The sequence below is a fragment of the Rhinichthys klamathensis genome, unplaced genomic scaffold (assembly GCF_029890125.1).
Source record: "Rhinichthys klamathensis goyatoka isolate OS25496 unplaced genomic scaffold, OSU_Roscu_1.1 h1tg000249l_1, whole genome shotgun sequence".
NCBI lineage: Eukaryota > Metazoa > Chordata > Actinopteri > Cypriniformes > Leuciscidae > Rhinichthys > Rhinichthys klamathensis.
In genome coordinates this window covers 1,549,745-1,576,749 of record NW_026606771.1, presented here as the reverse complement: position 1 = coordinate 1,576,749, position 27,005 = coordinate 1,549,745, and the positions used below count along the sequence as shown (strand labels likewise).

Here is a 27,005-nt window from a genome sequence, read left to right as displayed (position 1 = left end):
AATTTAAGACACATTGGTTAAAGGGATAATTCACCAAAAATAAAAACTGTGTCATTAATTAGGCTACAAACCTTCAAGTCGTTCCAAACCCGTAAGACCTTCAATCATATTCCGAACACAAATGAAGATATTTTTTTTAATAAAATCTGAGTTGAAAATTCTGTTGCTCCATTGACAGTCTATGCAATTACCACTTTGACGCTTAAAAAAGTTTATAAACTAATCCATTTGAATTGAGTGGTTTAGTCCAGATTTTCTGAAGAGACTCGATCGCTTTGTATGATGACCAGATTGAATTTAGGCTTTTATTCACATATAACATTCATCAACACATCAGTTGTGATAAACGGAAGCTCAAGCATGTTTGCTTGACTTTGAGCTTCAACAAGAACAATGAGGTTCCAATGAGCTTCTGTTTATGTTCGCTGATGATCAATGCTCATGTGAATCCTATTAAATCTGTTCATCATTTAAAGTGATCAAGTCTCTTCAGAAAATTTGGACTAAACCGTTTAATTCTTATGGATTATTTACGATCTCTCGAACTTTTTGCAACATCAAAGTGGTAGTTGCGTAGCTGCAATGGAGGGAGAAAGCTTAGATTTCATCAAAACGATCTTTATTTGTGTTCTGAAGATGAACGAAAGTCTACGGGTTTGGAATGACATTAGGGTTAGTAATCAATGACATTTTCATTTTTGGGTGAATTTACCCTTTAAACAAATGGTTTTGATTTTTCAAGTAAATGGACTAATATTATTTTGTAAAATACCATCCATCCATCCATCCATCTTCTTCCGCTTATCCGGGGCCGGGTCGCGGGGGCAGCAGTCTAAGCAGAGATGCCCAGACTTCCCTCTCCCTAGACACTTCCTCCAGCTATTCCGGGCGTTCCCAGGCCAGCCGGGAGACATAGTCTCTCCAGCGTGTCCTAGGTCTTCCCCGGGGTCTCCTCCCAGTGGGACGTGCCCGGAACACCTCCCCGGGAAGGCGACCAGGAGGCATCCGGAACAGATGCCTTAGCCACCTCAGCTGACCCCTCTCGATGTGGAGGAGCAGCGGCTCTACTCTGAGCTCCTCCTGAGTGACCAAGCTTCTCACCCTATCTCTAAGGGATCGCCCAGCCACCCTGCGGAGAAAGCTCATTTCGGCCGCCTGTATCCGGGATCTTGTCCTTTCGGTCATGACCCAAAGCTCATGACTATAGGTGAGAGTAGGAACGTAGATTGACCGGTAAATCGAGAGCTTTGCCTTGCGGCTCAGCTCCTTCTTCACCACAACAGACCGGTACATCGACCGCATTACTGCAGAAGCTGCACCGATCCGTCTGTCAATCTCCCGTTCCATCCTTCCCTCACTCGTGAACAAAACCCCAAGATACTTAAACTCCTCCACTTGAGGAAGGATCTCTCCACCAACCTGAAGTGAGCAAGCCACCCTTTTCCGACTGAGGACCATGGCCTCGGATTTGGAGGTGCTGATTCTCATCCCAGCCGCTTCACACTCGGCTGCAAACCGTCCCAGTGCATGCTGAAGGTCCTGGTGTGAGGGGGCCAACACGACAACATCATCCACAAAAAGCAGAGACGAAATCGCGTGGTCCCCAAACCTGACACCCTCCGGCCCCTGGCTGCGCCTAGAAATTCTGTCCATAAAAACTATGAACAGAACCAGCGACAAAGGGCAGCCCTGCCGGAGTCCAACATGCACCGGGAAGAAGTCTGACTTACTACCGGCAATGCGAACCAAGCTCCTGCTTCGGTCAAACAGGGACCGGACAGCCCTTAGCAAAGGACCCCGGACCCCATACTCCCGGAGCACCCTCCACATGCCGCCGCGAGGGACACAGTCGAATGCCTTCTCCAAATCCACAAAGCACATGTGGACTGGTTGGGCAAACTCCCATGAACCCCCCAGCACCCTGTAGAGAGTATAGAGCTGGTCCAGTGTTCCACGGCCCGGACGAAAACCGCACTTTGTAAAATACATTTTGCGTATACATTTTTTTTTAGTTCAGTATATTTGCTTTACAGTAAACAAACTTTTATAACTGTTGAAGTGAATCACTGCAATAATCTCTGGGTCTTCTTTAAAAAGAGACCAACTTTAGGTCTGTATTCCAAAGCATTCATGATGAACTATTTAAGATCGATGTTCAAAAAGGGGAGTGATAGTTAACAGGTTAAAGTAAAATAAAATAAAACAACATAATTCTTTAGTAGGCTATCACACCTCTACTCTGCAAGCGCGCGACAGAGCTGAGCTCACGCTCTCTGCGTCACTGTTGAGCGCAAGGGATTATGGTTAGACAGCCGGAAGTAAGATGGCGGAGGTGATAGACGAGGGTAAGAGGTTTTTGTGTCTTAAATACCCTTTAATATTTTCCATACCCGTTTATTAATTATAACGAATCATGTTATGATGTCTTAGTCTGTTTGAAGTTGAGAGACCGAGTACTTGCTTATTGTTGTTGATTTAATTACGCAATTTTATCGTAGCATTTAAACGCACCGGCCTCAGTAAGAGACAGAACTAATGTTTACATACATTTGTTAAATTCATATTCTTTTACAGAAGAGTTTTAATTATGTACAGGTATTGTATATTTGTTTCTGTTTATATGCAGACATGTACATTTCCATCAATTGTAGACTGGTTGTCGCTGTAAATGCGTGTATTGCAGTTATTTTTATCTGCGGGTTTCTGGTAGTTTGTGGCAGTAACTTGATGTGTCAGTTTCAACACGTTTTAAATAAACGTCGTTTGAGTAGGAGACATTAAGAGGAATTACGGTGTGCTCTTTTTCCAGCCTAGAAAGTCAACTGTGATGTGTGTAGTGAGTTTAGGTGCCGTTTTGGATGAAAATTGCAAATACAATTTTTAGGTTTAATATCTATTCTTTTATTAATAAGAATTTAAATGTTTAATTAAGAATTATATATTTTTAATTCGTTTAAGTTTACTTAATTAAACTAGTATATTAATGTAGCCTTTTTGATATATTTTTTTTTAAAACAACACAGTTGTAGCTACTAGCTAGCCACCAATCAATTCCCCATGGAAAAAAATAAAGTTCCGCCCTACTTTCTTTCTAGTTTGAGAAGCCATTTCATTTGGAATATACATCACAATAGAAAAGACTCTTGTAACTTCTATTTCATACTGACTTTAACAGGTCGTTAAATATGCATGTACACAGTCAAGTCAAGTCACCTTCATTTATACAGTGCTTTTAACAATATAGATTGTTTCAAAGCAGCTTTACAGTGATAATAGGAAATTAAAGTAACAGAGATTGTTTGGCTTTACAGCAGCTCTCTAGAATAAAGTTATTGTCCAGCTAAAGTTAGTTTTGATTGATTCACTTCCGTTGCAAAGATCATCAGTTATTAACTTAGGGCCCGCTAACACGACACCGTTCTAACAGAAAACCCTTAATGCGCTCCGGCCCGCTCATTTGCACAAAACAGTGCCTGGTGGCTCGAGAACGCAAACCTTGAAATAGGTTCCAAATTGCAAGTAAAAAAAAAAGAAAAAGAAAAAAAGGTTATCTCTGAGCAAACTTCAAAAACGCAAACCTGTGAAAACCACAGAATTCTCGGGACAGCAGCATGTGTCCAAATTTCAATCTTAACCGTTCTATTTCATCAGAAACGATCTTTAAACAGGGCTTTAAGTGTAAAATACCGAACTTGTCCTTTAAGCACCAACACTTCAAAAGAATTATATTTAAAACAAGACTTATCAGTAATTCTGAAGATATTACTCTAAATTACAGCAACACCTCCCCCTTTGCCTTTCAGATGAGGCTCATGTTTAACAGTAATCTTGGGGGGTGGACTCATTTAAAGTAATGTTTTAGCCAGATTTCTGTCAAACACAGCACATCTAGGTTATAATCTGTAATCATATAAGTGCTTTTGAAGTAAGGGATCGAATATTCAGCAGTGTACGTAGGCTAGTCATTTAAAATATCACAGCTGTTTGAATATAGGCTATATATTTTTTGAATGGAGCCACTTATGATCAATATTATGATGACTGGATCATTGAATCAGTGAGTTTCAGATTCCTGAACGAATCATTCAGGCTGTTTTTTTCTAAACTAGATTTACCAATTCAATTTACCCATTCACAGCCATAATATTCTAAAGAATTGTAGTCATACAAATGTAATAACATGACAAAATGTTCAGTTATGGTTGAACTGTTCTTTTAAAGTTTTTGTGTTTGTAAGTTGGTAAGCTATGCCTTTTACATTTTTTTTATTATATTTAGGGTATTTTATTCTTGTCATTTTTTATTTATTTCATTGAACTCTCATGCTTTTGCCACCATATTTTATTTAGTGTTTACTCTCTGATGGTTGGAAACAGAAGAGCTTAACTTCATCCTGAGGAGGGATCAGACAGCAGCATGGCAGATGACAACGGTGAGTTGTGTTGGCAAACGGATAAAGAGATGATCTCTTCTGCAGTTCTTTTGTGATCATTGTGTCATTGCAATTTGTTCAGTAGATTTTGAACAGTCTGATTTGTGCTCTCAGAATCATTCATTCAGTGATAATGGACTACGGCTTTAAATGGGTCAGTGCACTGCATCAGAGCCGGTAACCAGTAGATGTGTTATAGGACATTATCTCTGCAAGCCCATGGTAACAAAAATAGACAGAAACAATTAAAGCCAAAAATGTTTTCTTTGGGTTTTCAGTTTTTAGTCCATCTGTTTCTAAAAGATTGTAACTTTTTCCATAACCCTCATGAGTTGTTCTGCTCTGTTTCTGGGCTTAGTTTAGAGCTTAGATCGGGCCCAAAAAATCAAGCCCGACCCTACCCGAGCCCGTGCACGTTTTGTCCAAGCCCGGCCCGGCCCGACACATTAAACGTAATTATGAGCCCGAGTCCGATTGAAACCCCACCATTTTTTAATATGTGGGTCGTTATAACTGACGTTCTCAACTTTCTGTTACTTTCTCCCGCCTGCAACATTTATGTTTTGTCCCGTTCCCGCCCGCAAATAGACTTTTTTCTGTACCTCCAAATAATTTCAAGTTAGCCTATGTGTCGCCACCATATACATCAGCATAAATGCTCCTGATAAATTATTTGTTATTAAAGCATTAACACACAGACCACTGTTAATTTAACATAAAAGCAAGCAGTTTACTGCGTGCATGGTCTCTTTAATGTGCATGTGAACGCCATCCGGTCACAGGTTCGCGTTTAAAGTCTGTTTAGAGAGAACGCCGTCGTCTTACTGGCCCCTAATGTAATAACAAATGATAATTTTGCTGGAAGTGAATCAATCAAAACCAACTTTAGCCGGAAATAACATTATTCAAAATCGCTATAAAGCCAAAACAATCTCTGTTACCGTAAATTGTATGTTTATCTCTGTAAAGCTGCTTTGAAACAATCTCCATTGTTAAAAGCGCTATATAAATGAAGATGACTTGACTTGACTTGATGGTCTGGCATGACTGAATGCGCGCAAAGTGCGCTCCCTTAATAATTCCTAAAAAGCTGACAGTTCATCGCGATCTCACACATCTCTGTTATTATCAATGAAGCTGACTGCACAACAAATCTTTCATAATATCCACACTTTGTTATAATTAGAGGATTGTGCGTTCAGGTCACCATTATATGTTTGGTCTAAAACGCAACTGCTGTTTTGCCTGCAGGACAACAATTGCGAGTAACTTTTCTCTTATCCTTCCAGTATATGAAGATTGTACAAAGTAACATATCTTTAGCAACAGTGTTAAAGTGAATGGCACATAACAGCCACAATTAGAGGGACAAACTATCGGTTCAATATGCGTAACAAATACCTCCGTTTTCACAGTCCATACTACAACACGAAAACTGTATTTTCAAATTTATCCAGTTGCGAAAGCATTTTTAAAAAGCGTAGTTTTCGCAGGGCAAAAGCACCGTCTCAGTGTGTGCGGAAAGCCAAAATGGAGAGAAAAAGATGCTTTTTCAAATGAAAACGTATTAGTGTGGACAAGGCCTAAATGTATACAATAAAATACATTTATAATCAACATTTCTCACACTTGATCTGTTGTAGAATGTTGTAAAACAGAAAGCACTTGGTTTTGGTAGAGACTCAGAGTGATTGAATCATATCCACTCACACTGACTGTTTTTCATCTTGCAGAGAAACCTGCTGTTGCTCCTCCAGTGTTTGTGTTTCAGAAGGATAAAACACAAAAGGTAAGACCAGCACCAGTTCTTACTGACTCTGATCACACCTGTCCAAAACAGGCTTTAAGACACTGATTCTGTCCCCAGAGGTCCGCAGACGGATCCAGCACAGAGGATGGAGAAGGTGAGTTTAGTCTTTTTACAGTCAACAAAAGATATTATTGAAACACTGAATTTCACAAAGAAACATATTTTATATAATTAGATGGGGGGAAAAAATAAAAATTAAGCACATTTTAGGGCTGTGCGATTAAACGAAATCACTCTCTGCTCTTGATCGAATACCTTGGTTGATTTAATAAGAATAAAGAGGTGAAGTACAGTGAAGACAATGCTGTGTTTTATTTTACATTTTTATTATTCATTTTTTTGTAGTAGGCTGTTGGCTGAATACTTGTATACTTGAATGAAAAACTTAAAGCACTGTTTGTTTTATTATGATCTTTTTCCTATTGTATTTGTCCTATTGTTTGTAATTTGCTTTTTTAAAATTGTATTACTGACTGTTTACTTATTTTCAATAATTTTAACTTTTTAACTTTAATTTTAAATTTAAATTTGGCTGGTGTCTAAAATGGAGAAATCATAGGAAATTTTCAACAAATACATACTTGAAATATATACAGTACTTAGCATAAGTAAACACACCCATGCTAAAGTTGACTAAAAAGAGGAATACAAATTTAAAATTAAACCTTTAAGGACACCAATTTTCTTTGTGAATGAATAATGTATCGTAAATAAATAAATGCTCTTCCTTAAATTACAGGGGGCATAAGTCAGGAAACCCCTATTTAAAATTCACATAGAGGCAGGCAGATTTTTATTTTTAAAGGCCAGTTATTTCATGGATCCAGGATACTATGCATCCTGATAAAGTTCCCTTGGCCTTTGGAATTAAAATTGCCCCACATCATCACATACCCTTCACCATACCTAGAGATTGGCATGGTTTTATTTCAGTTAGCCTAATAGCTGGTTTGATTTGCATTGAGAGATGATCTTATGGAAAGTACCCCATGCCAATCTCTAGGTATGGTGAGTCAACTTTAGCATGGGTGTGTTCACTTATTCTAAGCACTGTAGCTATGTACGGATTAGTTTTACAATCTCTTTTTGAACTTTTTGAAGCGTCAAAGTGGTAGTTACTTAGGCTGTCAATGGAGGGACCAAAAGCTCTCAGATTTCATCAAAAAGATCTTCTTTTCAGCTATATAAGTGCAATTTAAATAAGGATGCTTAAATGTCAAAAATATTTTTACAGTGCAAAAGATCATAAGAGTCTTGTAGGGCTGTCAACTTCAGTCGTTTAGTCGACTAATCGGTCGATGCCGTCTTGGTCGACTGACATTCTTATTGGTCGACCAGTTGCATTTTTTTTTTTTTTTTTTACCAATAGAAAGAAATTTTCAATGATTTACTCCTTGATATTTATTCCTTTATAAGCAGTTATATATTACTGTATTCTAAATATAATTAGCCTATGGTTTATCCCCAAATTAAATGCTTTAATTTAGGCTATTTTGTAACAGCGCCACAGTTTAGCGCACACACATAGAACACTCGGTTCGCACCTGTGGCTGCGCTGCTGCTTCGTGCTCAGTAAGGGATAGGTAGTTTAGCTGTAGTCATTCAGTTAGAACGCTACTTGTTTCGGTTTTTATACACTATATGTTTTTATCTCGATGCAGCGTGGACGCACTTGGAAAAAAAAGAGCGCGTCGCACCGCGCATCACGAGCGCGCGCCTACATTTGAAATCGAACTTGAGCGCGCAAAAGACGTGAGCAGTCCCTTTAACGGCTTTATCATGCTGACTCAATAGATTGTGTTTTCTTGATATGTTTTTGTTTTTATTTGTACACTTGACGCATTTGAAAATAGCCTAAATAATGTAACAAAACGAAAATAAACCTACTACAGCCTATTATTATTAGGATTGTTTTTTAGGCTCTTTGGTTTTTTGTGTGTGTTGTTTTAAAACTCCTAGATCGGCTGGACAAAAGTTAACCCATAGCTTTGAAAGTAAAGGAAAATATACAGCCTGTATAAATGATAGCTTTTGTTAGGATTTTTCATTGTGGCAGATAGCAGTTATATTTATGTAGCGTGTGGTGTGGTCAGGTGCGCGATTGTGACTGTCACTAGACCTAGGACAGAGCTCCTCACTTTTTGCAGTTGAAAAAAAAAATCAATCAATTTTCAAAGAATTGTATTATTATTATAGTTTTATGTATTTTTGATGTTTTTTCGTTGTTGTTTTATAAATGCTCTATGACAATTGTTAAACATTTTTCAATCAAAACATCGTGTTTTTTTTGTTTTTAGTCGACTAATCGTTGCGCAGGACAAGACTTTGGTCGACTAAGGATTTCTTTGGTTGACTACAGCCCTAGAGTCTTGAAAAATGTAGTTCCTTGTTTCCTTTTGATTTTGGGGTGGAAAATGTCTTGAAAATGTGCTCCATCCATTGTGAGTTCTGTATGAAATGGATTAATTTATAAAACTAATTTATGCATGTGTCTCTCCCCAGACTCTGAAAAAGAAGATGGCGGATACAGTCCTGCTGCCAAAAGAGGAAGAACATCACCATTTACACAATTCCCACCAACTCATTCCGGTAATCCAGAGATTTACACCTGGAAAATAATAACAGATCTTTAGCCTGGTTTCTTTGACACACTTTCTTTTCCTTTTCGCAGTTTCTAAGAATAACGTTTTCATGCCATCCAGTTTCTGTCAGTCACCAACCGGAAACTCCGACTCAGAACCTGGTGAGATTAGCTACAGTTTTGCTACAAACTTATACCAAATCTCACATTGTAAGTCAGCATGAAATGGCAGCCTGTTTTATGTTCATTGACATTTATGAGTGCAGCAGGATATTCAGTGAGAAGAGTAACTCAAGAGTTGATTTTATCCATTAGGAATTGATCAAAAGTGGTCTGTATTTGACCGACATAAAAAGGAAAGTTGTTTCAGAAATGGAGCTTAGTTATTACATTTTCAAAGTTTACAAAGACAAACATTTGCACAATACATTTGCGTTGGAGAAAGGAAGAAAGTGTCAGTTTTAGTTTCATGTTAACAGATCTCATTTTCTCAATTTTTTTTTTTTTTTTTCCATCAGAAGAGAAGACTGTGGGGTTTCGCCTGAAACCCCCGACTCTGATCCACGGTCAAGCACCGAGCACTGGTGAGTCAGTGTTCAAGCATCTGCTGTTTTGACCAGCCTGTTGATTAATGTCCAGTTGTGGTGCTTTCATAAGATTGTTTATTTACATGATTCCACTGATTTCACCATTTCAGTTCCAGAGACCAGCTTGAGGTATGATGAGTTCACAGCAAACATTATTTGATTAATTCATTTCAGGTGTCCCTAACCCCAAACCCAAAGAAGCCCAGCGCAGCATTCTGCGACCTCCAGTGCTGCAGCCCCCTCTGGCCCGAACCCCCCCTAAGAACAGTGAGTACATGATGAATATCAGCTCAAGAAGAGCAGCTGAAGGAGAACTACAACATGTAACATGTCTGTTGTTTCATCAGACACGAGCAACAGCAGTTCAAACGGAGTGGAAAACCTCTCAGATGGAGGAACAGAATGTGAACGTAACTCAGAGATGTCTGCTGCTGGCACACAGGAAAATGACGTGGCATTGGTAAGACATGACTCGAACCGCCGGTTTTACCGTATCAATTCGAGCCCAAGTCCTCATCCTTTGGAAGTGCCTTTTCTCAACATGTCGACAACACAAACCAAACTCTTCCAGTCTTAGCTACAACTACAGTGTTTAATGCCGGGTCAAAGTAGACATTGTTTGTGAGCAGCCAATGAAGACCATAGGCTGGTAGAAGACAATAACTTTATTTATCATTCACTTTGATTTTTAAAACTTTGCAGACCTTTTATATTCACAAACAACCATATTACACACCGTATGAAAGGTAATGTTTCGAAAAAGTGCATAATAGGCACTTTAAAATGAATGGCAGTATAATGATTTGACAATCAGTGTCAAAATACTTTTTGTATTAGCTTTAAACCATATAATAACCTGTTTTATATCATTTTAAGCATACCAGACTTCTTTTTTAGGGCTGGGTATCGATTCAGATGTTCAAATTCGATTCGATTTCGATTCACAAGCTCACAGTTCGATTCGATTTCGATTCTCGATTCGACTATAATGAATATAGATATAATACAAATCTCAGTCTAAATATCAGTTATCATTTTTAAGACAATTTTTTATTACATTGATCTCACCTAAATGTTTGTTTTTACAATGGGGTAATTTTTGTGTGAAGAGTTTATGCAACACATGGAAGCTTGATTTCAATCTTTGAATTAAATTGAAAAAAGTAGCACAAATAAATACAATAGAATAGGCCAAAAGACACATAAAGAGACATAAAAAGAAAAGTTTTTGGGTAGGTCAGAAATACTACAGAAACTGAATAAAGTAATCCAATGTAAAATAACACTGGATAGTCTTTTAGTCCTGACTGAATTAAATACATAGGCTATTAATTCTGATTCCTTACAATTAATGCTATATTATGTTGTTTTGACAACAAAATTAATGACAGACACATATGGCTGCGTTCACTTTAAGAACTAGTGCACGGATCCATTACTGTTTCATTATACTGTCTGTCACACGCGTTTTATGCTTATTTAAGACATAACCGACTGTCTTTACGAGGTTACTCACCAAGACCAGAGTTTTGACATCATTTTGCGTGTTTTTAACTGTTAAAGCGATATAATCCACGAAAAAGAACTTTTGTTACTGGCGAGCTGTTTGTGAGGCGGATTTAGGCTTTACTGTATGTGCACGCAATGAAAAACACTCGCGAGTGCGCGAGCACAGGATAGTTTAAAATTGCTTGAATGTTTAAACTGGTAAAACTTAAAGACGTGAAAATGATAAACGTTAGTTACGATGCAATGCTGGCCCGATTGTGCAAGTGAATCATGTCCCGACTCCTAAACACAAGTGTGTATTGACGCCTGCAGCGCTTGACGCTTGTGCAGAGAGAGAAGACGCGCAGCACCGCGAGCCCTGAATATGGAAAAAATCGATTCGTGGCCATTGAGAATCGATTTTGAATCGACCACATTTTAAAAAACGATTAATCGAAAAATCGATTTTTTTGCCCAGCCCTATTCTTTTTGTGAATTTTTTTGCTTCAAATTTGTATTTGTGCTATTTAAAATAGCATATATTTGTGCTATATGATTTTTTTTTTCATATTCTACAAAGGGAGCATGTTTGAACACAGCATGGGCTACGGTCCAAAGGCCAGACATGTTTAGTTTTGGTTTCCAGAAAATAGTCTGTCATCTTGTGCTAAACATCTTGTTTTTTTGTTTTTTTTTGGCTGACCCAGTATTTGTAGTTAAATCTTTGATGCGTGAATACAGCAAAGTGAACCATTTGTCATTTGGTCACACTTTTAAACTTAAAATGACTTTTTGTTATTACTTTTAAGGTACAGAACAACAGTACTTTGGGGGAAAAAACAGATGACAAAACAGATGACAAACCTGAAGGACACGATGCTCCGGTTGAGGCCAGTTTTGTATTTGGACAGAATATGAGGGACAGAGCAAAGGTTTGATTCATCTGATACTGATGTTCTCTGTGTGATTTTGTCTCATTCCTATTTGGACTGGGTTATATATTGAATATTTACAGTACAGAGATTTTGCTGTCAATATAAAAATGAAGCAACATTTGGAATATTACAAGAATTTAATTGGCTTTTTATTTATTTAGTTTTCCTATTCTTCCCTGACTTGAGTATGAATGCATTTAGACTGATGTTTTAATAGTATCTCTTATTTAAACTTCAGTAGAAAAAATACTCAATTAATTTAGTTAATCAGTTCAAACTGTTTCAATGAAGTGATTGAACATGCTTCTTATTCAGAGTTTTGATTGCAAACATCAGTCAACATCATAGGAGCCACCACATAATATGATTTAGAATTAAAGTTAGGGACACACCAAACCGACGCCAAAGATCTAGCGCTGGTCTTACCAACCCCAAACTGTTGAACGGTAGTGTATGTTGATAATATTGCTGTTATATTGTCACACATACATGAAAATAATTAGATATATTTTTTTCCTCATGTAAAAAAAAAGAATAACAGAACTTGCCTTTGTTTTTTTATGCTAGATTTGATAATGTTTTAGTTTTTAACATTTTTTTCTACTTGCTGTATAGTAGATTTGAATACAGTTTGATTTTTATTACTGGTTACTGTTAGAAAACAAATCACAAAAACAAACAGCTTCAGAGATATTATGATTATTTAGTCCTTTTCACTATATTTTAAATCTATGGAAAATGTAAAGATATAATTGATCTAATTGTCACCCTGTCATAATTCAGAATAAATGTCTGCAAATCAGAACTTTTAATGTTCCTTATTTAATCTGCAGTCCATAACTTGTGGCGCTCTAGTGGTTAATAAACAGAACTGCATGCGTCTTGCGGAAGAACATTATAGCCGAAGCTACTTCTCTCGGTTTATGACGAGTCACGCAGGTACTGGGCTACTCCACAGCAGTGCCCACCCAAACCAGTCTGAATAGTCAGAATATAAACACTTATTATAGGTGTACCGTAGTGATCCAGGACAAGACAAAAACACAGTTTGGAAAATGAATTCATGATGTACTTGCTCAAGTAATTTTTGTCAATTTTGAACACAAAAGTTACAGACTGCAGCTTTAAATTATGCAATAATTTAGAATTAAAAAAAAAAAGAAGCTTGGTTTTGGAGTTTTGTTTTAAAGTATTGGATTTGCTGCAGGTGCGTAACAGCTGGGACTCTCAGAATACTGATCGTCTTCTGCCAGAAAATTCAGAGGAAACAAATTACTTCTTGCAGTGCACCACTTCTAGGTACTGCAGTTCAAATGTTCATGTTCGTTTTTAAGATTTTACAGATCTCCTCAGACAGAAACTTGTAACTTTTCTTGGCATTAATATTGTTTCTTTTAGCACACAGAAACCTGACAACAGCAATGCCAACAGTGTGAAGTTTGTCTTTGGGCAGAACATGTTGGATCGTGTCTTGGTAAAGCGATAAATTCCTTTCTGTTTGTCATAATTTGACACACTCAAGTGGCTGAGTATCAAGACTCAATCACTCAATTCCACTTGTACTTCATGCTTCCAGGCGTTGCCGAAACTCAGCACAGAACTACCAGGGGGCAGCAGAGAGTTTCAGTCTGAGATGGGCCTGTTCAGCCAGCTTTCATCCTCACAAGATCAAACTGTGGAGAAGAGTATGTGTTCCAGACCCAATCACAAGCCTGACCTGACAAAAATCATGTTGAGTTTTGAGATTAATGGCTCATCATTACTATGGCCAAAATGAGAACAAATGAGTCAAACAGCTTTTCTGTCCACGCTGAAAGCAAAATAATCTTAATGACCCCAATCTTTTGTACGGTAGTCTAAGTATAATTTTCTACCATTTCATTACCATTTTCTTGCACCACAGTTTAGGAACCACTGCACTAAATCATTAAAGATAATTAATGTGACTCTATAATGTGCTGTAGGTGACAACATGAAAGAGTCTCTGGAGGAGTCGGCGGCGCGACACGAAGCACACAAGCCTCAGAAGTGTTTATTAGAGCGGGTGGAGGTCAGGACAGGAGAGGAGTCTGAGAGCAACGTGCTGCAGGTGAGAGCAGATCTTGCATCTGATCGATACAGACGGGCTTGATGAAATTGCATGAGAAGATGATCCTGCACTGCCCTGTGTGTTTTCAGATGCAGTGTAAGTTGTTTGTGTTTGAGATGACGTCTCAGTCGTGGGTGGAGAGAGGATGTGGAGTGCTCAGGCTTAATGACATGACATCAGCGACAGCGGATGACGGCACCTTACAATCCAGACTGGGTAATGATGTTGTAAAAGGCCTTGGTCGAATCACCTTCACTCTTTACATTTTACTGTGAATTTGCTGGTGTTTTGATAGTGGACATGTGCCATAGTAAAATGCACAACTAGGTACAGTAGTGCACAACACAACGAAATTTAAAAAGCAAACACAAGTTTACAACACAACGAAATTATGCCACAACACAATGAAATGAATCTACAACACAACGGAAATGAGCCACAACACAACGGAAATGCTCCCGATCACTAGAGGGCTCTCCGAGCGCAATAAAGTTAGTTTTCCATGCCACTGTTCTATAGAGCTGTCAGTCTTAATCTATCAATACCACGATTCGGTTTAACTGTATGTAACCATTGTATATCGACATAAAATATTACTTCAAAATCACCTACATGAACTATAGCAGCATATTTATACTCGAGAAGGCTTTGACGCGCTACCACAGTGCATGATCCCTAAGGGAACGTCTGGCAATTCCACCAAGTGGTTAAAAGGTATAGTTTATTATAATATAATTTGATAAATAAAAATAAATTTGAATTGCAGAATTACAGGAAGGTGTTGGCACAATTTCACCTGTAATAAGTCAGTCTGGTCACTAGGAACCTCCCACTTTGGGACATAAAAAAAACCAACAACCTATAGATGAATTACAGTAGGTCTAATGTTTTTATAAAAAACAAATTGTGTACTGTGCATACAGGGAGCTATTGGCACAATTTCACCTGTTTTAAGTCAGTCTGGTTAATAGGATCTACAACCTTTGAAACATGATAAAAGAAAAAATACTTTTATAATATTACAGAAATTCCTAAAAAAATAATTGTTTATTGAAGTGAATAATACATGAAGGGAGGTATTGGATAAAAGTCACCTGTAGTTAGTCAGTCTACTACCAATACAATCAAGCTTTTGATTTTGAACATGTCTGTTTTTAAATGTTAAAAGTAATTTTAATAAGTTTGAACAACTTGGAAGAATTGGCAGACGTACCCTTAGGGATCATGCGCTGTGGTAGCACGTCAAAGCATTCTAGAGTATAAATATGCAGCTGTAATGCACGTAGGTGATTTTTAATTCATAAATGTCGATATACAGTGGTTCGCTACATACTGTTAAAACTAATCAAGCTGTTGATATATTTTTTAGACTGCTGACTCTATAGAACAGTGGCATGGAAAACTAACTTTATTGCGCTCCGAGAGCCCTCTAGTGGTCGGGAGCATTTCCATTGTGTTGTGGCTCATTTGCGTTGTGTTTTGGATTCATTTCGATGTGTTGTGGCTTAATTTCGTTGGGAACTTATGTTTGCTTTTTAAATTTTGTTGTGTTGTGCACTACTAGGTCACCGTACAAAAACAGCTCATGTTCATTACAGCAGAGAGCTGCACGGGTCCGATTTTGTAAATCCGTACCCGCAGTGCTTAAAACCGCATCCGACCCGTTTTCCGACAGCAGCACTGATTAAAATCCGCCACCCAACCCGCTTAAAATAGAACCGAGACCCGACCCGCACCTGAAATAAAATCAGTTTAGCCAATCACATTATAGACACACTTGTCTTAAGACAAGGACAACAGCCGAAGCTGTCAAAAAGCCGATAGCCTATACAGAACATGGTTAACGTTACCACAAAACAATGCAATTTCGTCTAGCACATCAGACAATTTCACACCACACATAGGCCTACTTAACAGTTTTAAATTAGACAATAACAACAGTGTAGGCTATGTGATAATTTTAAATGAAAGAAAAGTCCAGTTGTATGCGAATCCTAAACGCTACATACACCATCTTGAGTTTCGATGAAGTATTGTCGACAACTTTATAATCTCCTCTAGCTAACTCCTCTCTATCCATCTAGACGACTCATGCAGCAGTTCGAGTGGTTGTGATTTTTTAAAAGTGAATGTAACGTTAGGCCTAGAGACTCATGGGAGGGCGCGGGCTCAAATGAACTAAAAACAAATATTTTATCAACTTGAAATACAGGGCAGGCATAGTTTTGTAGATGTGTTCCTAAAAATATGCATTTATTTTTACATTTGCACGTGACTGTTTTGAACCCGTGTTTAGACCCGCGTTTCCCCGTGTCCGACCCGACCCGCATCCGTATCCGACACAGTTGGATATTTTTACCCGCGGGTACCCGAACCCGTGCAGGACTCTGCATTACAGACAAAGCTGTCTGCAGATTTTGGAACTGTCACAAGGGGGAGCTAATACTTCTGTTTTATATGCCATGGGTGCCAGTAGTCTCAAAATGGCCAAATACTGGTCATTTAATTGATCTTTCTTATTTACTGACCGACCTATAACTGTGAAACTTTTGGTTGACAAAAATTTGCAACAAATTCTCATGAAACATGTTTGTCAGACACAAGTTTTAAAAGGAGCATAGGTATAATTTAATCACAGCGTAGTGTTTCTGTTTACTGAGAGCTGATCCTGGTGTTTGTTTGTGGCTTGCAGTCATGCGGACTCAAGGAAGTCTTCGAGTGATCCTCAACACTAAGCTTTGGCCTCAGATGCAGGTGGATAAAGCCAGCGAGAAGAGTCTCAGAATAACAGCCATGGACACAGACGAGCAGGGCGTCAAAGTCTTCCTCATATCTGTAAGAATGATTATAGTCGTATGAGGCTGTGAACAGTGAGTGTTAAGCGGTCGGTCTTATGTGGTCTCATCTCATCTCTCAGTCCAGCTCTAAGGACGCTGCCCAGCTCTTTGCAGCCCTGCATCATCGTATCCTGGCGCTGCGGAGCATTGGGGGTCAGGAGTCTGAAGGCCAGCCGGATCTCCCCGCCGGAGAGGTCATCCGCTTCAGCGACGACGACGAGTCCCGCACGCCCCCCAAAGCGGCTACGCCTGATCCAGGTAATCTTTCATGTCAAATTCTATGAGCTTGTGGTTGTGGCAACTGCCACTAAAGATGTTTACGCTCTACACTGGTAAGGTGCAGAAATAAAAAAAAAATATATATATTTATGCATGTAATTTTTATTTTTATTTTTTGGGACGTGGTATTATCAGTAACTACTTAAAAGCAGGTGTTCCTAATTGATTAGGATTCAGGACCCAGATTTTACAAAGGACAACCCAGCACAAATGTACATGATTTTTTTATCATACAAAAACAAAAATGTCCTTAAAATCAAGCATAGAATGCATTCATAGATTACCATAAGCAGCAACAATTCAATCCATTTTTGTCCACATTCATTTATTAAAACATAAAAAATACAACTCTTACATCAAATAATAAAATGAAATAATAAAAAATCTTAAGTAGTTTGATGTGATTTTTTAAAAACTTATTTCTTATTGTAATAGTAATAATAACAATTAATAATAATAATGTATTCTTTTTTTGTCCACCAAATCAAAGTCATTTGGTCTAACCAATATGCAGGAAAAAAGCCATAAAACAAGAAATTTTACTGTCCCTAAATGGAAATTTGAAGTTCATGAATTGAGACTGCTTTCACAAACTTTAAACTAGATTTTTAAGTGAAGCACTTATCTCTCCCTTTCCTCCACAGAATAAAAAAATAAAAAAGGTAATTGCGACTTTTTATCTCACAATTCTTACTTTTTTTTTCTCGCAAATGAGAATTTACAAAAGTCAGAATTGCGAGATATAAACTATATAAAATATTAAATCTGTGCTTTGCCAATTTAATCTGGTTTTGTCTATTATTTTCAGGTAACCCGGAGGCTGGTGTGTGTTCATCCACAGGTGACACACAGTGCTGAGCCTGCTGCTGATTTCTATCCCACAATGCCTCACTGCAGCCCTCTGATCAGCTCAAATACTATGCAGGTGTTTTTCTCCAAACTCCTTCAGGTGTACTATAGTCATGTGTTCAGCTGGTTTTATTTATTGCATTTTTAACCGCAAAAAAAAGACTGCACACGTAACACTCTCAATGTCATCATATTGATGAAAATGAGAGGCTCTTAGTGTTTTAGTAAACCATCAAGATGTGATAACTCGTTTATGTGAGACTTAATTATTCCATGCCCTCCTGAGTGGAAACAGGATAGAGTGCACACAGAGACCAACCATCTCAGTTTCAGCTGCACTGTTTAAATCTTCCCTCACTCCTCACTTTAGATCTCAGAAGGATTTCAGATGAGTCATGGGCAGCATGTAGTTTACTCGGTAGTCCGCTCATATAGTGCTGTAGAACAGTACAATGTTAAAAGAGAGCTGATCACTCATGAGACTGCTCTTATCTAAACAGAGTTTAGAATCAGAAACATTCACAATGCAGCTTTAAGAGGACCTCATTTATTACATTATTCATATTATATCATATGTGTTTAGTCTGTTTACTTAAAGGAAAAGTTTACCCATAAATGAAAATTCTGTTGTGTTTCTCTTGTCGTTTCAAAGCTCTATATGCTGCAAACATTTTTGAGGGTTCTGGAAAATTCACAGAATATGAGTTTGGCCTGACATGAGGGTGTCTTTTCATTTTTGGGTAAAACGTTTCAACTTTTAAAAATCATAACGGCGAGGTTGACCCCGCCAACAAACAAAAGGAAGAGTTGTACAAATACTTACTGTAAATTATCCTCCAGTTTCAATGCAATAGTACCTTTTCACACAGTATATTTTTATGAAAATGTCCTGTATATCAAGAGTTAGTATTGTACATGGTTTAGGATCGCAAGTTTTATAGCAAAATGTCTTATTAATGATGACATTTATTATTATTATCATAAAATTGGTTCTGTACTGTCTGTTACTACAATAATACTATTTACAGTGTTTTTCATATATAACATATTTTGTTTATTGAAGAGTTTTTGTCATTAAATTAGTGAAGAATGTCTCATTTTTGTTAAAAAATAATGATTAGTTTGACATTTGGACTATTTATTTTTTTATTTTTAAAGAGTGGAATCACTTTTGTGATTGCGGAGCGTTTAGGACTGCCCTGTCGGGTTGAATCTCACGGGAACATATCTGGGTTGTAATTCACACTAAAATCGAATCCTTTGTTAAGATCTTATTTTTCTAGATAACATTCATCCAACCTCAATTTTCAGCAGCCTACTTTAATATGAAAGAAAATGCATTCTCGTTATTGTAATGCAAAAGAAATATTATTTAAATGATGTACATCATGGTAGTCTTTATTATATTGCCTTTAATTTCTGCTAATTTTTGTTTATAAAAATTATCAAAATAATGCCGTAATACAAAACATATGAATGGCCTTTAATTAGGCTTCATTGATATATTATATTATATTACATTACAGTTATACATACTAATTAGGCTTCATTGATGTATTATATTATTTTACAGTTATACATACAATTGTATAACAATAATTTTAATAATATATTTATTTATTTTGATTTTAGGGTGAATGTGACCTAGATATTTTTTGCAAGCTTTGCCCTTTTATAAAGTTTAAAGAGTTTTTTTTTTTGGAGAAGAAGCACAACCTGATCTTAAGTTCTAGAAGGCAGGTTTGTCAGCTAGTGTGGGTCAGACATCACTCATAAGGCGCATTACTACCAAACAACATACAGAAGCCTCACACAATGTAGTCAAAGGGCTTTTCCCACTCTGCTGCTGAATATCCTTAATACACTGCCAGCGATCGGTACTCATTTGTAGCATATTCACAAAATGTTACAATAGACAACAATGTATGGAACACTGTCTGACTGTTTCTGTCAACACGCATGCTGTAATGTGTCTGAAGCAGATGATCCATTGCTCCATCCTGCCATTCACATAGAGGAAGAGCAGGGTGGGTAGCATATGATAAAACGACTTAAGAAAGAGTTGAAATAATCATCCTTTATTCTGTTTTTCACCTAAATGTGTTCAGATGAGAACAAGTCACATTTTGTAGTTTTATAGTAGGATACTCTTCAAATACGCTTTAATGAAAATATTGTTAAAATATAAAATGAGAGATATGTAGATACATTGTTCAAAATGCTAAATAGGCCTTTGTTATAAATTTAGCCAGTTTAAAAGTTAAATAATATTTTTGTCCTGTTTGCAGAGGTTTTAGTGTTTATGCCAACTACAGCACTTAACTATTCTATTTTGTGTTCATATTTGTGTTGTACTTGCTTTGCTTTTAGCATTACATTCTGTTGTTCTGCTTCAGAATGAATGTGTTTCTATACAGTTAGATTTTTCCCATTAATATGAAAGCACGTAAACTAGCAGGGCTAAAGGTTTACAAAACAGATGTTTGCTCAGTGCGTTTTGATTGCTGTAAATGTCTGTAAATGTTTACATTCGGTGTGTTAGAGGCAGCAGATGTATAGGACACACTTTTTTTTTTTTTTTTTTGGGTTGTTTGTATAGACCATAGAGAGACTGTGAACATGCCGGTGCTATTTCTGGTCCAGAACAACTCAACTGCACTGGTCTCGTGGTTTAAATATACAATTTCACTCTGGTGGAAGCGTTTAAAGATCATTTAGAAGGGCTAGGCTGCTATTGGAATAAACATCATCTGTTGGCTTCACTGGAATAAGTTTGTCTTTTTGCTAACCACGAATTTGAAACATGTAATAATGTGGGCATATATTTGGTCGGTTATAGACATTTCTGTTTTCCACTAACCATGTGACAAGTTGCACCATTATAAAAACCCAAACCTAGAATATGCAAATGATCTTGTCTTTTTTTCCTCTTCCTTTTTTATTTCTCCATTATACATCCAGCATCTCAGTCATATTTCTTTTTTAATTTATTATATTGTATTCATGTTTGCAATTAAAAATAATTCAGACCATTTCACTTTTCCACATACACACATCTGCTGATTTTACATATGAAATATGATGCTGCTTCTAAGTCACGTTATTCTGCCACTTGGAAACCTGTACCGCCTTTGTTCCATAAAGTCTTTTTCTTTGTCTGCAATCTTTACACTGATTGTTCCTTAAATATGTAAATTTTTCTTTTCTGGTTGCAGTTTTCTGTAAAGGGTCTATAATGACACCTCAGCACCAGCTTGCCATTGCTATTCAAAGGCTGGTGGTATTAGAGAGGCTTTCTTGTTCAAGAGAAATTTGATTGGTCAGAAATGTTGGTATGCCATTAGTGTAAGGAGCCATTAATGTTTTGTCCATTTCCCAGTTGGGAAAGACTCTCATAAGTCAATTCAATTCACGTTTATTTGTGTAGCGCTTTTCAAAATACACATCATTCAAAGCAGCTTTACAGAGAGTGTCCACATTACAATTTAGAGTGATCTGTTATCAGAGGTAACTGTCTAAGACTAAGTTATGTATTTCAGAAATGTACATATACAAAATCACAGTTAGAGAAAAATGTATTAAATTAAACAATGTAATAATTTAGTGCAGAAACAATGAGCCCGTTGAAGTAATGAACACTTTATTCATAAGTCTACCTTAAAGATAATTTTGGTCATTTTAAGATCTGTTAGGCAAAACGTCAACAAAATATTTTTTTTCCCCACAAGTTATATAGTTGACTGGCCACATTAACTATTGCACACATTGTTAGCTCATGCACACTTACACTCCGTCTCCAAAGACACAGAAAATAATTTATAATAAAAAGTCAATTTAGGGCCAACATTTTATTATCATCATTTGATAAAGTCCGTATCAACACAGCACGTTTATGACAACCGTTGTCTTAAGAGTTGGCTCTACATATGCTATGTTCACACTGTCAGTCCAAATCCGCAACTGTTCAGATCCGATTTGTGTCCTTTTGTCTCTTTTGTTTTCCAGAATGGTTTCTATGCCAATAACGTTGCGTTGGTAGCCCATGTGATGTTTTTGCCGTTCACACTTGCTAAATATGATCGTATATCAATCGGATTTGGATTGACAGTCTGAAGAGCTGCTACAGCAACAAAGGCAATCCAACACGGAGCAAAAGCGTAGGTGCAGTAAACAAGCACACTAGCTTTGCAACTCACACAAAGACAATACAGGACAAAGGGCAGAATCAAACCGAGGTCCTAAATACACAAACCATAATGAGGAACTAAACTAGAAACAGGTGAACATAAGAAGTTACAATGGAAACAAACTAGAATTGGGAACACAGGAATCAGGAACTAAAACCAAGGAAAAACAAGAACATACAAACTGAAATCAAAATTTAAACTTGACTAAACGTGACTCATAGTTGACAATTTCAATGGCAGGTTTAGTTTATGGCAAATTATTTTCAAGCAAACTGAAATAAAGGATTCACCAAATATTTGTGTATGCCTCAGAACTTCATATTCATCCATGCTGAAAAGCTGAGCCAATGCTCAACTCACATAAAAGCCACAAACTCTATATTTAACTTGATGTTAGAATGACAGAGCCACGGTTAAGCAGAGGTCACAGTGGAGGTCTGTGTACTTTAAGAGATCCACTGTTTTCTTCCATTCTCTCGCTTAAACGGTTTGAAGGTCAATGCCATTTTGAGCAAGTTATTTTTGTTAATGGATGTTTGGAACCTTTTTTTGTAAACTAATTATAGCTTCATTTATACTATAACTGCATGGTTAAGAAACACCAGCAACTCTTTGACGGTTGGTTTGTGTACAAATAGCCACAGAATAATAACAGATATTGGCTGCATTCTGTTGTTTAGACACACTTAAGAGATTTGAATGTTCATGCTATTTGCTTTACTGTTTATATGGAGGCCCTAAGTATTTGGACAATTCTGGACACATACACACCCAAAAAGAATGGATTAGCATTTCTGATAAACAGGTTATCATACCAAATGACATTTCTAAACAATTGATGCTATAGGCCAGCGATCCTAAAGTGTTTTTAAAGGATGTCCAAATGCTATTTTCTTCATTTTGAATCTATTGAACTTGTGAAATGTTTCTTTAAAAAGTGTGTTTGTGCTGTCTTAAATGCTATCAATTGATGATTACATAATACAAAGACATTTTTTTTTGATGATATATATATATATATACACACTCACCGGCCACTTTATTAGGTACCCCATGCTAGTAACGGGTTGGACCCCCTTTTGCCTTCAGAACTGCCTCAATTCTTCGTGGCATAGATTCAACAAGGTGCTGGAAGCATTCCTCAGGGAGTTTGGTCCATATTGACATGATGGCATCACACAGTTGCCGCAGATTTGTCGGCTGCACATCCATGATGCGAATCTCCCGTTCCACCACATCCCAAAGATGCTCTATTGGGTTGAGATCTGGTGACTGTGGAGGCCATTTTAGTACAGTGAACTCATTGTCATGTTCAAGAAACCAATTTGAAATGATTAGAGCTTTGTGACATGGTGGAAGTAGCCATCAGAGGATGGGTACATGGTGGCCATAAAGGGATGGACATGGTCAGAAACAATGCTCAGGTAGGCCGTGGCATTTAAACGATGCCCAATTGGCACTAAGGGGCCTAAAGTGTGCCAGGAAAACATCCCCCACACCATTACACCACCACCACCAGCCTGCACAGTGGTAACAAGGCATGATGGTTCCATGTTCTCATTCTGTTTACGCCAAATTCTGACTCTAACATCTGAATGTCTCAACAGAAATCGAGACTCATCAGACCAGGCAACATTTTTCCAGTCTTCAACTGTTCAATTTTGGTGAGCTCTTGCAAATTGTAGCCTCTTTTTCCTATTTGTAGTGGAGATGAGTGGTACCCGGTGGAGTCTTCTGCTGTTGTAGCCCATCCGCCTCAAGGTTGTGCGTGTTGTGGCTTCACAAATGCTTTGCTGCATACCTCGGTTGTAACGAGTGGTTATTTCAGTCACTGTTGCCCTTCTATCAGCTCGAACCAGTCTGGCCATTCTCCTCTGACCTCTGGCATCAACAAGGCATTTCCGCCCACAGAACTGCCGCTCACTGGATGTTTTTTCTTTTTCGGACCATTCTCTGTAAACCCTAGAGATGGTTGTGCGTGAAAATCCCAGTAGATTAGCAGTTTCTGAAATACTCAGACCAGCCCTTCTGGCACCAACAATCATGCCACGTTCAAAGTCACTCAAATCACCTTTCTTCCCCATACTGATGCTCGGTTTGAACTGCAGGAGATTGTCTTGACCATGTCTACATGCCTAAATGCACTGAGTTGCCGCCATGTGATTGGCTGCTTAGAAATTAAGTGTTAGCGAGCAGTTGGACAGGTGTACCTAATAAAGTGGCCGGTGAGTGTATATAATCAGTGGTGTGCGGTCCATATAAGCTGTGAATGCTCTGCATACCCAAGCCATTCGTGGACTTTCTAATTAATATAACACTATAAATTACTATAAATTCCCTTGTTTGAGGTGTACCATAAAGCTTACACGATAAAATGTTGGCAATTTTACTTACGTAACTCTCCGTCATTTATTTATGTGCCAAACGACGGTAATTTTCTTCCAATCTACTCACTGATAGAGTCACATACAAAATGGACAATTCTTATTTTTATGGCTCGAGGGAAACTGTTTCAACTGCTCTTCTCCAGCAAACTGTTAATCACATGAAACGAGTGCAGCAATTAGCAAACGACAACACTTTCTACAATCCAGTCAATTTCAGATTTTTTTTTGTCGTATGCGATAAGCCGTTTCACTCTGCTAAATGTCACAATAGAAAAGAAAAGATTTCGGTTTCATGCTGACTTTAAGGTAACATGTTGCATCTGGTCATTTTAAATCCTCTGCTGTTTAACTCCTTGATTACAATAAATTTGAAGCACTAAACGCAGAACTGAAACACAAGATCAGTTTAATTCTGTCATGAAGGCAAAGCAGCAACTGGAACTGTTCGAAAATGAGATTTGGACATTTGAGAAACAGAACATGGAACATGTCACTTTACACTTTATTTCAATCAGTTAAGATTTTAAAAGAAGTCTCTTCTGCTCAACAAGGCTACATTTATTTGATTACAAATACACAAATAAAAGTCATATTGTTAAATATTATGACAATTTAAAATAACTGTTTTTTAAAAATATATTTAAAAATGTAATTTATTCCTGTGATCATAGCTGAATTCTCAGCATCATTACTCCAGTCTTCAGTGTCACATGATCCTTCAGAAATCATTCTAATATGATGATTTGATGCTTAAAAAAACATTTATTATTATCAATGTTGAAAACAGTTGTGTACAAATTTTTTTCAGGATTCTTTGATGAATAGAAAGTTCAAAAGAACAGCATTTATTTGAAATGGAATAGTTTGTAACTTTATACATATCTTTACTGTAACTTTTGATCAATTTAATTAATCCTTGATGAATAAAAGTCTTGATTTCTTTTATTTCTCCTCCAACAAAAAAATCTTACTGTCCCCAAACTTTTGAATGGTAGTGTTTGTTACAAATGCTTTCTATTTAAGATAAATGCTGTCAAATGCTTTCTATTCATCAAAGAATCCTGAAATAAAAATGTAAAACACTGTTTTCGACATTGATAAGAATGAGAAATGTTTCTGAAGAATCATGTGACACTGAAGACTGGAGTAATGATGCTGAAAATCCAGCTTCGATCACTTTGATACTATATATTCACATAGAAAACAGTTGTTTTAAAATTGTAAAAATAATATTTTAAAATTTTACCGTTTTTTTTGTTGTATTTTTAATCAAATGAATGCAGCCATGGTGAGCAGAAGAGACTTCTAAATTCTTACTGATCCAAAACTTCTGACTGGTAGTGTTTATTATTACTGGTAGTTATGTTAGTAGAATATAAGCTGACAGGTGCAAATTTACTGACAGTCAACAGAATGTCTAAAGTGGACTATCAAAATAAAGTGTGCCCCCCAGTGGGTTTGATATTTTGTTATCCAATGTTTTTTATCAGGATAAAGAAGTATTTTTGACTAATGTGTTGAACGTGATTTTACCAAATGCAACATGTAGATCAACATCTTTGTTGATCCTGGAACAACATTCCAATCAACCAATCAGATTGGAGGGACAAGTTTACAGTTTATGTAAAGTTTAGGCTTACAACAGGATATGTTAACCCAGGAACATGTCGTACTTGGCAAAATCACAGTGACCATAACCATGTAGTGACTGAAAGCATGTATAGTCGAAGAAAGTACACAACGAGCAATTATCCTCAATTCTTGGCTTGATATGTGAAAACATCTTTGTGCTTCTCCTCCACCGGGGCATTTCTGTAATTTTCCATAGTTCTGAAACTCGTCACTCATTCTGGACAGCTTCAGTTCAGTTTATTTTAACAGTGAGGGTGTGATATGTCAGCTTTGGTGAGGTCTGGCATCGGCTGAGAAAGTGTTTGCATGCGTGAGGCCGTGAATGCAGCATTGCAGATGAACTGTGAGGAACACTTTCCCCTAAACCTTTCAAAGTGTAGAAAAGTGAGTTCTAGAAAAGTCTTCATAATACAGTCATGTCTCTTAACGTGAATGATTCATGTGGACACTTTTCTCTCTTTTTAAAGTTCAAGGCTAACTCATTTTTTAATTTCATGTTATTTAAAAAAATAATTAAAAATGACCCTTTATAATATTCCTCTTTTTTGCGCAGCAACAAATTACGTTGTAGGATTTCAAGTCTAAAATTTTAGCACCTCATTTTTCGTTCTTCCAGACACAATAAGGTGGTGGAAGCCTCAGTGCCACATCTCGCTTCTGTCCGAGTGTTTATGGATACAGATGTTTGAGGCGTACGTTCATACTCGTGAGTGTAATGAGTACGTGTGCAGCGTCTCTCAGCGCTGATTGTGGGTTTCCTCACTGTTCCCTTTCAAAACATATGTGGTCAACCACAGAAAATGTTCCCTGGATGAATCACCGACAGTGATGATGATAATTGCCCTCTCCATTAGCATGCTCGCGGTGGAGCTGTGGAATCCGTTCAATTTTTACATATTATTTATTCGTTTT

The 27,005-nt window shown here is 37.3% G+C and overlaps 1 protein-coding gene across 1 annotated transcript; it reads left to right on the top strand.

Annotated features, from left to right (window-relative positions):
* The first annotated feature begins 2,279 nt into the window (after positions 1-2,279).
* ranbp3a (RAN binding protein 3a) lies at positions 2,280-18,555 on the top strand. Its single transcript, XM_056266536.1, has 18 exons — positions 2,280-2,345; positions 4,350-4,432; positions 6,166-6,221; positions 6,300-6,336; positions 8,745-8,831; positions 8,914-8,985; positions 9,342-9,407; positions 9,585-9,677; positions 9,758-9,870; positions 11,708-11,830; positions 13,041-13,132; positions 13,232-13,307; positions 13,410-13,518; positions 13,798-13,922; positions 14,012-14,138; positions 16,615-16,757; positions 16,840-17,017; positions 17,847-18,555. Exons 2-18 carry the CDS (start codon positions 4,417-4,419, stop codon positions 17,894-17,896), a joined length of 1,563 nt encoding a protein of 520 aa, XP_056122511.1. The 5' UTR covers positions 2,280-2,345; positions 4,350-4,416; the 3' UTR covers positions 17,897-18,555.
* The last annotated feature ends 8,450 nt before the right edge of the window (positions 18,556-27,005 follow it).